The following is a 14,114-nucleotide window of genomic DNA, read 5'->3' as shown; positions in this document are numbered from 1 at the left end:
TCTGGCTCCTTGAACTTGGTTCTCCACAGGATCGGCACCTGCGTTCAACTGCAACCTTGTCGGGCGGGAACTCGAGGGGGAGGAGAGGAGCGAAGCGGGCCGGGGAAGGTGGGGAACTCCACGACGGGGAACGAGGAGCCTCGGGGCTGGGAGGGCCCAGAACCCCGCACGCCGGGGGCGGGCCCGGGGACCCCACGGCCGGCGCGCCCCCGCCCCGCCCCCGTGGAGGCCGTCGCCCGCTCGCCGGCCGCGGCGCACGCGTGTGCGGGAGGGGGCAGCGCGGCTCTCCCCGGCCGCCTGTGCGCCGCCGCCGTCCCTGCCAGCCTAGATAGAGCCCGAGCCCGCGCCGCCGAGCCCGGCCCGTCCCGGCACCATGCGGAGGGTGAGTGTGCGTCGCCCGGGGGCGCGAGGGGGCAGGCGGCCAGTGTGCCGGCGAACGTGAGAGCGCGTCTCCCTCGCCCGGCTCCGGGCTACGGGAGGCGGCGGGAAGCCGGGCCCGCGTAGCTGGAGGGAAGGGTTGAGGGTGGGGGTCGAGGCGGGGCCTCGCGGGGCCGCTGCCGGGGCGGGCCGGGGGCACTCCGCGGAAGACTCTGGGGGGTGGGGCCGGGGGAGCCGTGGGGTGACTTGCAACCGGAGGGCGCCTGCCGGGCCCAGCACTCCCAGCGGCAGCGCGGACACGTCGGGGCTCTCTGTCAGCGCCTGCGCCTCCTCGAGGCCGGGGCAGGCTATTCCCAGCACCTTCGCTTCCAGCTTTTAGGGGAGTCCCTTCCCGGCGCCTCCGGCGCCCGCTCGGCTGGTCTGGCCGCTGCGTTCTGCTGCTTAGCGCCGCGCTCCCAGTTCGAGAGCCTCGTAAACTTTGCCGCCGGCCGTCCGTTGGGCTCCCCTAGGCGCAAGCCCCAGGGGTGGGCGGGCCCCATTCCGAGTTGGGTGGGTGGCGGGTGGAGGGGTGTGTGTGTGTTTCGGAGAGGTGGGCCTCACGCCTCGTCTGCGGAAAGGCCCTCGCTTCGGCGTTTGGAAGGCGCGAGGGCGTGTGGACTCGAGTTGCCCCCTTGGCTGTGCTAGCGAGCCAGGCGCTGCTAGCCGACGTGAACCCGCGGAGTCCCGAGGCGGACTTTCAGCACGTGCGCTTGGGGGAGTCCGGGGCAGCGGCTGCTCCCCGAACTGCAGGGGTGAGAGGCCCCTGCGCTCGTGGCTCTTAGCGGAAAACTCCCCTCTACAGGGTTTATTCCCCTTGAAGGAACAGCCTGGAAGATTGTTGCTGCTTGCGGTCATCCTGGAAGAGCATGCACGCAGGCCCCCCCGCGCAGCTTGATCTTACCCTCTTGGGGAGCTAATGCACGCATAAGTGTTGGTGATTCTAAGTTACCAGTCCCAGTATGCCGTTTGGATTTTAACCTGGGGGGTGGGGGGTGGGGGCTGTTTAATCAAATGCGGGATCTCGGACTGGGTAGCAGTAGAGGAAACTTTAGGGAACTCCAAGTAGGTACCCTTGACATTTTCCCAGACACCCTGAGGCCAAGCCCAGTGACAGTTTAGGCGTCAGGGAAAGGGTGTTGGATGTTTTCTGAAGAGACAAGTCTGAGAATAAATGGGAAAAACAAAACACGACTGTCGCCAGAGCCTGTGAGTTTCTCTGCGTTGGAGTTAGGGGTTGCCTTTTACAATGGCATGTATGTGCCTGTTTGGTCACCTGAGTGAGTAGCCCTTTCAAAGATCTCTTCCTCTCAGCTGCTAGGTTGCTTCAAAGGGAATTCTGGCCGTCGTTTTCCAGGTGGTGCCAGAGTTAAGTCTTCTGGACATGTTGATGGGGGGGGGGGGTGTATTTGGAGGGCTTGTAGAGCAAGTATGTATTGGCCCCAGCTGCCTCTGGAAAGTCTGTTAGTGAGCTGACATGGAAATTTACCTGGCTTACCTTTTGGAGTTAGTCCAGACCTGCTCAGGTGTTTCTGGGGAGGACAGGATTCCAGCCAGGCTGGGCAGCTAGTTTGGCATTCCTGGTGTTGATGGAGCAGCAGAAATGGAAACGGGCGGGGTTATTTGAACTCCAAATTCAGGGGTCAGCAACCTTCTTTTTTTTTTTTTTTTTTTTTTTTACCTTAGTGTCATTGGGTTAATTAAGAAAAGCAGCTGGGAAGGGATCTGTAGGCCTAAGCAAGGGAGTGTTAGAGGGAGAAGCGAGATTTGGTAATGGAGGAATTGACCAGAATGTCTTTTTTTTTTTTTTAAATTTTTTTTTCCACATTTTTATTTATTTTTGGGACAGAGAGAGACAGAGCATGAATGGGGGAGGGGCAGAGAGAGAGGGAGACACAGAATCAGAAACAGGCTCCAGGCTCTGAGCCGTCAGCCCAGAGCCTGACGCGGGGCTCGAACTCACGGACCGCGAGATCGTGACCTGGCTGAAGTCGGACGCTCAACCGACTGCGCCACCCAGGCGCCCCGACCAGAATGTCTTAAAATAGTGATTTGTATCCTGCTTGTTTTAGGATGAAAAAGATGGATGCTTGCTAGAAGTTCAGATTCTTGAGCCGTACTTCGGACCTATTAAATCAGAATGCCTTGGACTGAAGCTTGCACTTTGCATTTTAAACACCACTGCCACCATCATAAGGCCTATGCATTAAGCACTTACTGTGTGCAGGGACCATTCTAAGCTCTAGGAGTAGTGGGGAGATGATGGCCAAAGATCCTTGTTCTTTTGGAGGCTACATTCTAGTTGAGAAATTAGATAATAAAAAAGTAAACCCATACACAAGTGATGTTAGATAGTGATGAGTGCTAGGAAGAAAATAAAGCAGGATAATGAAATGGGGAGCAAATCAGGGAGGGAAGCCATTTTCATTTCCATGGTCAGGGAAGACGTTTCTAGACAGTTGGTATTTGAACTATGAATTACATGATGAAAAGAAGTTACCTGTGTGAAAATTTGGGGCAAGAGTGTTCCAGACCGAGGAACATCAGATGCAAAGGCTCTGAGGCAGGAATAGACTTGGCTTGTGTGAGAAACAGTACTGGGGCTGAAGCGGAGTGGAGTGTCCATGGAGTGGAGCGAGTGGGATAAAGTGAGAGGTTGGAGAGATAGAGGCCAAGTTCTATAGGGACTTGTTGGCCATGGTAAGAAATTTGGATTTCAGCCTAAATGCAGAGGAATGTTATTTAGAGAATTTTAAGCAGAGGAATAGAATGATATGATCTGGTTTACTTTTTCAAAGATCTATCTATTGTGTGTAGAATGAATTATGGAATGGGGATGGTCATGTAAAGAGAGACCACCATTGTGTGCAGGGGTGATGGAGAGAGTTAGACTGGATGGATTTTGGAGGTACGGTCATTTGAACTTGCTGATGTGGAGGGTGAGTTGGGAATCCTCTAGCATACACCTAAACTTGCTGATCGTTGATGTCTGTGTGTGTGAGAGAGAGAGGGGCGGGGAGAGATGGAGAAAGGCAGGTGGTTGGACCTCAGTTGGAATGTCCCCAATGATAATGAATATCGCTAACATTTAGTGAGCATTTACTCTGTACTTGGTACTGTGGTATATGTGCTCACAGGAGTCCTGTAAAATAGGAACTGTAGTCACCTGTTTTGCAGATGGGATAAGCTCTGAAAGGTTGATATGTTGCTTTGGCCACTCAGCTAAGTGTTGGAGCTGGGATTTGTACCTGTTTACCTGACTCCAAAGCCCTGGCTCTTGGCATTACTCTTTGCTTGCTACAGACTGCCTGCTCCTGCCCCAGATCATTTCTGGTTCTGGAGAAGCAGATAATTTAGCAGTTTGGCAAATGCATGTGGCAGCATTTCAACTTTTGTAGATGAGTAACTGCAGAGGGAGGGCAGACACACTATTAGAATAGAAAGTAATTGCTTTCATTTGATGCTGAAAGAAAGAAAAGGTGCACAGAGAACGTACAAAGTCAGAGCACAGAAGATGCCCAATAATTGGGCTTCTCTGAAGAGAGGCAGAAATGGGGCATCACCACTCTGCCCGGTGCTTTGAACCTTATGTCATGACCACCAGGGAAGCCACGTTTTCGATTCTTCTTTCACCTGTTCTCATAGCTAGTAAATATTTCCTTCTTTACTTTTGCATCCCAAACGAGTTCTTTCCTGTACAGAGCCAGGAGTTTCAGAGGATTGGCAACTTTTTTTTATTATATATATTTTTTAGAGATTTTCTTTTTAATTTTTTACATCCAATGTGGGGCTTATACAACCTGGATATCAAGAGTCGCATACTCTACTGACTGAGCCAGCCAGGTACCCTGAGGATTGGCTACTTTAATTATTTGCCTTAGAGTTAGAAGTCATTTGTGGAAAAATAACTATAATAATTAAATTATAATATTTATAATATATGTAATTATAATTTTTAAATATTGTATATAATTACTGTAACAATACTATTTATTGCTTTCTCTGTTCCAGGCATTTATGGTCTCCCTTAATGTTGATAACAACATTTTAAGTTAAAATTAATAGGTGATTGGGATGCCTGGGTGGCTCAGTCGGTTGAGCCTCTGACTCTTGATTTCAGCTCAGGTCATGATCAGGGATTGAGCCCCCACGTTGAGCTCTGCGTTGAGCATGCACCATGCTTGAGATTCATTCTCTCTCTCTCTCTCTCTGCCCCACTCCTCGCGCTCTCTGTCTCTCAAAAAAAAAAAAAAAAATGCTTGGGATGCCTTGGTGGCTCAGTCATTTGAGCATCTGACTCTTGGTTTCAGCTTGGGTCACGACCTTCCAGTTTGTGGGTTCGAGCCCTGGGTTGGGCTCTGAGCTGACAGCGTAGAGGCTGCTTGGGATTCTCTCTCTCCCTTCCTCTGTCTCTGCCACTCTCCTGCTTGTGTGTACGTGCGCTCCCTCTCTAAATAAACAAACTTTAAAAAAAAAATGCTAAACAAAAAAAAAGATTCACTCTCCCCCGTGTGTGCTCTTTTTCTCTCTCTCTAAGCAAAAATAAAAAAAAAAAAATTAATGGATGATACATTCATACAGTATAAAAATTCAAAATACATGAAAATATTTACAGTGAAAATCATTCCTCATATTCTGTTGCCCACCAGCTGGTTCCCTTTAGCCAGAAGTAATTGATTTTAAACCCATTTCTTGTGTCTTTCTAGAAATAATCTGTGCATATACAAACAGTTATATATTCATACTTTCTCCCTTTTTTTTGACATACAAATGTAAATGTATGTATGTACACTTTGCTTTTTTTCCTTGTACACAAGATCAGTATTTGTAGATCTGTCAGTTCAGTTCTTTTTATGGCTGCATATGGGATACCTTTATGTGGATGTACTAGGATTGTACCAGTGTTTTGCTATTATCAACAGTGCTGCAGGGAATAATCTTATACATATGTGATTTTACATTTGTGTGAGTATATCTGTATGATAAATTTCTGAGTCAGCTAATATGAAAAAACACCTTTACTTTTGTTAGGTGAAGCAGCATAGTATAGAGGAGATATGTATCTGCATATGTGTATGTATGTATATATACTTAGCTATGTATGTTAGAGATATCTTTGTATCTATTACATATATCTTTATAAATAAAATCTCCACATAATAGCGTGGACTTGGAGCCAGATTATCTGGGGTTGAATCTTGATTCTGCTATTTATAGGCTTTGCAAGTCAACCTCTCTCTGCCTCAGTTGTCTCATTTGTGAAATAGGAATAATAATAGTACCTACCTAAAGGATTGCTCTGAGGATTGTTACTAGTTTGTGTTGCATAACAAATCACCCCAAAACTTACTGGCTTAAAACAATATCTGTTTTGCTTAGCTCATGAGTTGGTAGGTTGTCTGGGTGGCTCTTCTTATCTGGGCCAGCCCAGCTGAGCTCTGCCGGGTTCTTTCACGCTTCTGTGGTTACCTGGTGGATCAGCTGGTAGCTGGAGGATCTAGGCTGCCTCACCCCCCTGCCTGGTAGTTGACAGATGAGTTGGCTTGTAGGGAGCTCATGGGATGGCGTGTGATCTCTCCTGTGCCAGTTAGCTCAGGTTTCTTTACGTGGTAGCCTCAGGGTTCCAAAGGCAGCAAGAGAGGGCAAAGCCCAGAGCACAAAGCACTGAGTCTGTGTGGGAGGGGACTCTCCAAGGACAAGGATACAGTGAAGAGAATCATTGGCACCATTTTTGCAGACAGTCTACCATAAAGGTTGAATAAGTTAATATTTTCATTTTTTAAGTTTATTTATTTTGAGAGAGAGAGAGAGAGAGTGAGCCACGCGTGCGCGAAGAGAGCAAGCAGGGGAGGGGCAGAGAGAGAGGGAGACAGAGAATCCCAAGCAGGCTCTGCACTGTTAGTGCAGAGGCTGATGCAGGGCTCGAACCCACGAACTGTGAGATCATGACCTGAGCTGAAATCAGGAGTTGGATGTTTAACTGATTGAGCCATCCAGGCACCCCAAGTTGATATATTTAAAGTGACTAGCATCGCGCCTGGCATATTGTAAGTGCTATATAAGTTTGTTAAATTGAAAAGAGAGAGATTGCCAAATTACCCTCAGTTTTCATGTGTGAGGGTGCCTGTCTCTCTGTTTCTTCCTAAAACTGCATCAGAGTTACTTATCCATGGAGAGGCAGGTATTATCCATGGAGAGGCAGATGTTCTTGTTCCTTTTTTACAGGTGAAAAAAGTGATGCTCAGGGATGTTGTTTTTCTGATGTTACAGGCCAGACAAGAATATGAATCCTTTGTCTGACTCTAGAACACCTCATCTTGTCTCTCCAATCTAGACAGAAGTATGGTTTCTGTAACCCTTCCGTCCACTGCTCTCCTGCTCACTCTTGGATTTCGTGTCCCGTATTTCCATTTCACATTTGGATTTATGTTCAGAAGGATCTGTCAATCTGTTGGAGTCTTTGACAGTGATTTTGATTTCAGCCCGGCTTCCTGAATTGAAAGCAAAGCGTCCACAAATATGGTGGGCTCTCTCAGGTCTGCGAAGGGAGGATAAAGGGAAACTTGTTACTTTACCTTTCTTAAATTGAGAAAATAAATGAGTCTGGCCTTATTTTACTTATTCTTTCTTCCTTTCCATTCCTTGCATCATTTTGTTTCCCTTCCTCCTTTACAAGACAGGAATTCTGTTCCCCAAGGGCCAGATGTGAAGACGGGAGACAGTATTTCTTAGTGGTTCAGGGCTTGGTCTCTGGAGACGAGCTCCCTGACTCCAAATCCAGCTCAGCTGTTTACTAGCTGTGCGACTTGGATTAGTTAATGTACATTAAAAGGACTTGTCTGAGGTTCAAAAGATTATTCAAATTACATAGCACATTTCTTTTGCTTCTGTTTTCCTTGTCCGTCTCCCCTACTTTCTCCTGCAAACCTATTCCTCTACCCCTAGATGTATGGAAAACTTACCGAGCCCTTACTCTGAGTGCCTTATGTGTGATTAACTCGTTCAGTCTTCACAACAAACCTATGGAGTAAATGCTGTTTTATTCCCATTTTCAAATGAGGAAGTTAAATACTGAATGGCTGGGTAATTTGTTCAGCATACCACAACTAATAAATGATGTAGCAGGGATTTTAAACCAGGCATTCTGGCATCAGAGTTTGTGTTTTTAATATTTATATCCCTCAAAAAGTGGGTGGAAGGTTGGAGAGTTAAAATTGAGAGCTTTTGCTGTAGGTAAACTGCCGGTGAATTTGCACGCAGCCTCCATCCTTGGCAACAGCCGAGTGTACCCAGCTGTGCCTTAGACTGAAAATCCCAGAACAAAAAATACACACTTTCAATCCTTTTGCCAAAAGCCTTTCCACTTCAATCATTATAAACCTAACAAGATTTCAAGCATTGTGCCTCCCTTGTAACTGAGGTGTGACAGGTGCAACACTGTTGAAAAATACATGGGGCTTTTTTTTTTTTTTTTTTTTTTTTTTTTTTTTTTTTTTTAAGGTTTGAGACTCAAGCTGGCCAGTTCTGAGTCTTGCCACTTCTTACTCCTTTTTTTTTTTTAAAGTTTAAAATTTTAATTCCAGTGTAGTTAACCCATAGTGTTATATTAGTTTCAGGTGTACAATATAGTGATTTAACAATTCTTTACATTATTCAGTGCTCGTCATGAGAAGTGTACTGTTAATCCCCATCACCTATTTCTCCCATCCCGCCACCTACCTCCCCTCTGGCAACCACCAATTTGTATTTAAGAGTCTGTTTCTTGGGTTCTCTTTCTTTTTTCTTTTTTCCTTTGCTCATTTGTTTTGTTTTGTTTCTTAAATTTCATGTATGAGTGAAATCCTGTGGTATTTGTCTTGCACTGACTGACTTATTTTGCTTAGCATAATACACTCTAGCTCCATCCATGTCGTTGCAAATGGCAAGATTTCATTCTTTCTTATGGCTGGATAATAGTCCATTGTATATGTATACCACTTCTTTATCCGTTCGTCATTCGATGGACACTTGGGCTGCTTCCATAATTTGGCTATTGTAAGTGATGTTGCAATAAACCTAAGGTTGCATATATCCCTTTGGATTAGTGTTGTTGTATTCTTTGGGTAAGTACCCACAAGTGTGATTACTGGATCATAGGATAGTTCTATTTTTAACATTTTGAGGAACCTCCATACTGTTTTCCACAGTGGTGGTACCTGTTTGCATTCCCACCAACAGTGAAGAGGGTTCCTTTTTCTGCATATCCTTGTCAACACATTTGTTTCTTGTGTTTTTGATTTTAGCCATTCTGACAGATGTGAGGTGATATCCATTGTAGTTTTGGTTTGCATTTCCCAAATGTGTTGTGCTTCTTTTCATGTGTCTGTTGACCTTCTGTATGTCTTCTTTGGAGAAATGTCTGTTCATGTCTTCTGCCCAGTTTTTAATTGGATTGTTTGTGTGTGTGCTGCATTGTATAAGTTCTTTATATATTTTGGAAACTAGCCCTTTATTGGATATGTAATTTGCAAATATCTTTTCCCATTTAGTAAGTTGCCTTTTTAAAAAATGTTTATTCTTTTTTTTTCAATATATGAAATTTATTGTCAGATTGGTTTCCATACCACACCCAGTGCTCATCCCAAAAGGTGCCCTCCTCAATACCCATCACCCACCCTCCCCTCCCTCCCACCCCCCATCAACCCTCAGTTTGTTCTCAGTTTTTAACAGTCTCTTATGCTTTGGCTCTCTCCCACTCTAACCTCTTTTTTTTTTTTTCCTTCCCCTCCCCCATGGGTTTCTGTTAAGTTTCTCAGGATCCACATAAGAGTGAAAACATATGGTATCTGTCTTTCTCTGTATGGCTTATTTCACTTAGCATAACTCTCTCCAGTTCCATCCACGTTGCTACAAAGGGCCATATTTCATTCTTTCTCATTGCCACGTAGTACTCCATTGTGTATATAAACCACAGTTTCTTTATCCATTCATCAGTTGATGGACATTTAGGCTCTTTCCATAATTTGGCTATTGTTGAGAGTGCTGCTATAAACATTGGGGTACAAGTGCCCCTATGCATCAGTACTCCTGTATCCCTTGGGTAAATTTCTAGCAGTGCTATTGCTGGGTCATAGGGTAGGTCTATTTTTAATTAAAAAATGTTTATTCTTGAGAGAGAGGGAACATGCACACACGCATGCACATGCATGAGTGGGGTAGGGGCAAAAAGAGGGAGGGAGACACAATCTGAAGCAGGCTCCAGGCTCTGAGTTGTCAGCACAGAACCTGACACAGGGCTTGAACTCACGAACTGTGAGATCAAGACCTAAACGAAAGTTGGATGCTTAACCGACTGAGCCACCCAGGTGCCCCCATAGTAAGTTGCCTTTTAATTCTGTTGATTATTTATTTTGGTATAGTCCCAGTAGTTTATTTTTGCTTCTGTTTTCCTTGCCTCAGGAGTCGTATCTAGAAAAATGTTGCTATAGCCGATGTCAGAGAGATTACTGATTGTTTTTCTTCAAGGATTTTTATGATTTCAGGTCTCACATTTAGGTCTGTACTGGATTTTGGGTTTATTTTTGTGTATGGTGAAAGCAAGTGGTTCAGTTTCATTCTTTTGCATGTACTTCTTGCTCCTTTTGACGGACTGTTTCTCTGGTGGCAGATTGTGTTTGCCAAAGCAACAGGAGAGTAAAACATAAATATTGCATATAATATATAACTTTCCGAACTTAGAATTATTCACATCTTCAATTGAAAGAAATAACTGAGGCTATTTGATAAGGTTTCTTTGCATGTAGACTAAATGTAATACGGTAACACTCATGAAACAAATACTTAAAATGAACCTCCTACTGTATGCTAGGAATCCGTTGTGGGTTAGCAAGCTCTGCATGGCCCTGATCTCACAGAATTTGTAGTCTGTCTGAGAAGATGAACAGTTCTGTGAATTATGGTATAATCTGTTGCAAGGGGAAAATAAGTTGCTAGGGTATTGTAGTGGGAGTTTCTAATGTAATCTGGCGGGTTCATAAAAGCCTTCTAGATGAAGTGACTGTTTAGCTGAGACTTGAAGGGCAAGCAAGGGCAGCCAGGGAAAGAGGAGGAGGGTTGCATTCTAGGTAGAATGAACAGCTTATGCAAAGGAAGAGTGAAGAATGGCACATTTAAGGAAGTGAGGTGCATTCAGAGCAGCTAAATGGATACAGAGCAAGGGGGTAATGGCAAGAGCTGAGGTTGGAAAAGTCGGGAGAAGCCAGATCATGAAAGGCTGTGTAAACCATCTTGAGTGTCCCAAAGGCAATGAAAACAAGCCATGGAGAGGGGTGCCTGAGTGGCTCAGTTGGTTGAATGTCTACCTCTTTATTTCATCTTAGGTCATGATCCCAGGGTTGTGGGATCGAGCCACACATTGGACTCCACATTCAGCATGGAGCCTGCTTGGGATTCTTTCTTTTTCTTCCTCTGCCCTTCCCCCAGCTTGTGTGCACGCTTGCGCGCGCTCTCTCTCTCTCTCTCTCTCTCTCTCAAATAAATAAATAAATAAATAAATATAAAAACCATTGAGAGATTCTAAATAAGCAGTTTTGAAAATCAAATATTTGTTTCAGAAGGTTTCGTTGGCTGTAAGGTAGGGAATGGGCTGGAGGGACAAGACTGGAGGGGGCAGGACTGGTTAGGAGGCCATTACAGTGATCCAGATGACCTAGACTAGGAGATGGTAAAGGGAATGGAGAGACCTGTTCTATTCAAGACGTATTTTAGTGTAATGAAGAGGACTTAGTAACCAATAGGATGTGGAAGATAAGGGAGGAGAGGAGTTCAGAGTGACAGACTCTCAGATTTCTGGTTTGGTGAAACCAGATGTACAGTGGTGCCATGAACTGAGACATAAAACTGGAGGGAAAACCAAGGAGTAGGACTTGGGAAGTTTTGTACAGAGGCACCAGTGGGCCCTTCATGTAGAGATATTTATAGCAGAGGTCTGTAGTTTAGGAGAAAGTTTTATTGAAAGATATAAATTTATGAGTTATTGGCATATAAGTGGTAATAATTGAAGCCATTGGAGTTACAGAACACAGAGAATATACATAAAGAATGTATTTATAAGCTGGTTTACAAAACATGTTTTACATAAGAGTCACTTGGGGAACTTGTTAAAAATGCAGATTCCTGAACAACACCTCCTAAGCTGCTGATTCAGTAGGTCTTTGGTCATAAAGTAGAATCTGCAGTGTCTAATAGGGTTGACAATATACGTAACCTACAGCACAGCTATTTTACCCTTAGGTGTATGTTCTAGAGAATCTCTAGCACTCTGGGACCTACACTTTTTAAAGAAGGAAATACTTAATATATAAAAAAAGGTGTAAAGAATAATACATTGGCATTCATGTATCTACCACAACTTAAAAAATGACTAAGAAAAGCTGTAGTGTATTTAAAAATGGAATGCATACTACTCAGCCATAAAAAGGAAACAGGCTACTGTTTATGCGTGAACATGGACGGATCTCAAACTAGACACAATAGAGTGCATACTGTATAATTCCATTTACATGAAGTTCTAGAGCAGGAAAAACCAAATTGTGGTGACAGGAATCAAAATAGCGGTTGCTGGTGGGGACTGACTGGAAGGGGGCGTGAAGAAATTTTCTGGTGTGATAGAGACTTTCTACTTCTTGATAGGCTTGAGGTTCACATGGGTGTATGTGTCAGTCAGACTCGTTAAAGTGTACACTTGACATCTATATCACTATATGTAAATTATACCTCAATAAAAGACCCTACTACAAAGGAAGAAAAACCCCAGTAGAGATGGTACCCTCCCCATGCTTTCCTGCCAGCAGAGGAAGCTTCTGTCCTGAATTTAACATATCTGTGCGCTTTAATAGATTTATTACATATGCATATATCCTTAAGCAAGATATGCCATTATTTTGCATGTCTTGAAACTTTATATGTATATAAATCACCACATATATACATGCCCATATTGGTTTTTTGCATAACACTTGTATATGTGAGATTTAACCATCTGATACCAGTAGCTCAGCATGCATTTTTGGAGCTAAGTATATTTATGTAGTGGAATACTACATAGTTAAGTTGTTCTTTCTGTTTTTGCCATATATTTTGGTTGTTTTAAAGCAGTGCTGCTCTGATTTTGCGTATGTGCTTGTTTGTGAGTGCTAGGGCATGTAGGGGTGGGGTAGTGGGGCTGTAGGGTAAGCATATTGTCAATTCAGCTAAATATTGCCATATTCTCCTCCAGAGAGGTTTATGAGCAGTTTATGAATGGCCTGTATTTTTACCAAACACGTGGTACTGTCAGACTTTACATTTATTTGCAGATCTGACAGAGGTGGGATAGCTCATCATGCTTTTAGTTTGTGGTTCTCGGATGGTTGAACATATTCTTATGTATTCAAGTGTGGTCCAACATATTAAAAATTATTTATTTATTTATTTATTTATTTATTTATTTATTTATTTATTTATTTTGAGAGAGAGCATGCATATGCTCAGGGGAGGGACAGAGAGAGAGGGAGAGAGAGAGAATCTCAAGCAGGTTCCATGCTATCAGCACAGAGACCAACACGGGGCTCCATCTCATGAACCGTGAGTTCATGACCTGAGCTGAAACCAAGAGTTGGAGGCTTAACTGACTGAGCCACCCAGGCACCTTTGGTCCAACATATTTTTAGGTATTCATTGGCCATTTGAGTTTTTACTTCTGTGAATTGTCAGTTCATATCTTTTGCTCGTTTCTCTCTTGTACTTTTTCTTACCGAGTTGCAGATATATTTTTCCAATTTGTGTCTTTTTCTAAATGGAATATTTTGATGAATTTTAATGTATTGGAAGTTATTTTTGTGTGTGTGTGTGTGTGATTTGTGCTTTTTGTTTCATAAGGAATCTTTCCGTTGTCTGCTGGCTAAAGATATTTACCTGTTTTCTAATGAGAGTTCAAGTTTTGCCTTTAATATTTAGACCATTAATCCAATTGGAATTAAATTTAATGTATTAAGCGAGGTAAGGGTTCACTTTTCTTTTCCAGATAGATAACCAGGTATTCCAGCAACACTTACTGAGTACTGTTCTTTCCCCACCAATGTGCCACGTCACGCCACCTTTGTCATACAGCCAGTTTCCATATGCGTGAGTGTGCAAGCTCTTTATTCGGATCTTAGTTACTACTGATTACATCTTAATGTCAGATAGGTAGAGTCACCCCACTTTTTTGTGCTTGAGTGTGTTTGTTTTATTCACTGATGTATCCAATGCTCAGAACAACAGCAGGCCCTTAGTAGGGGCTCTGTAAGCACCTGCTGAGTGACTGAAGGTATCTCATCTTGTACTAGCTGAATAAGTAGCCCAGCAGTTCCCTGACGTGCTGGACAGTATTTGCCCTTTGGGGAGAGGAAGAGGAGGCAGGTGGGAATTACTGTCTCTTGTTTCTCTTCTCCCTTGCTCTTGGTTGCCTTTTGTCCCTTCTCATTCAGAACAGAATCTTGAAGAACAAATCCCCAACAAACCCAACCACTACCAGTATGGCTATAGCCTGCCGAGTGCAAGGTTTAGTGAGAGTTGGGTTGCTGCTGATTGTGACCTTGATCACAGATGGTAAATAGTTCTGTGAGGTCTTTTGAAATTTGTCCAGTAACTAGGCCCTTAAGCCTTGGAAGCGGAACAGGGGGTCACCTCAGATTAGGTCT

At 44.0% G+C, this 14,114-nt stretch overlaps 1 protein-coding gene across 1 annotated transcript in view; it reads left to right on the top strand.

The window, feature by feature from the left end:
- Positions 1-268: 268 nt before the first annotated feature.
- TMCC3 (transmembrane and coiled-coil domain family 3) overlaps positions 269-14,114 on the top strand; it is a 329,016-nt gene continuing 315,170 nt past the window's right edge. The window contains exon 1 of the mRNA XM_023257311.2: positions 269-382. Within this exon, the coding sequence (XP_023113079.1) occupies positions 374-382 (9 nt within the window). The 5' untranslated portion in view covers positions 269-373. The remainder of the gene's footprint in view (positions 383-14,114) is intronic.

The sequence above is a fragment of the Felis catus genome, chromosome B4 (assembly GCF_018350175.1).
Source record: "Felis catus isolate Fca126 chromosome B4, F.catus_Fca126_mat1.0, whole genome shotgun sequence".
Lineage (NCBI taxonomy): Eukaryota > Metazoa > Chordata > Mammalia > Carnivora > Felidae > Felis > Felis catus.
The sequence above is the reverse complement of the archived record's forward strand: the minus strand, read 5'-3'. Positions and strand labels throughout refer to the sequence as shown.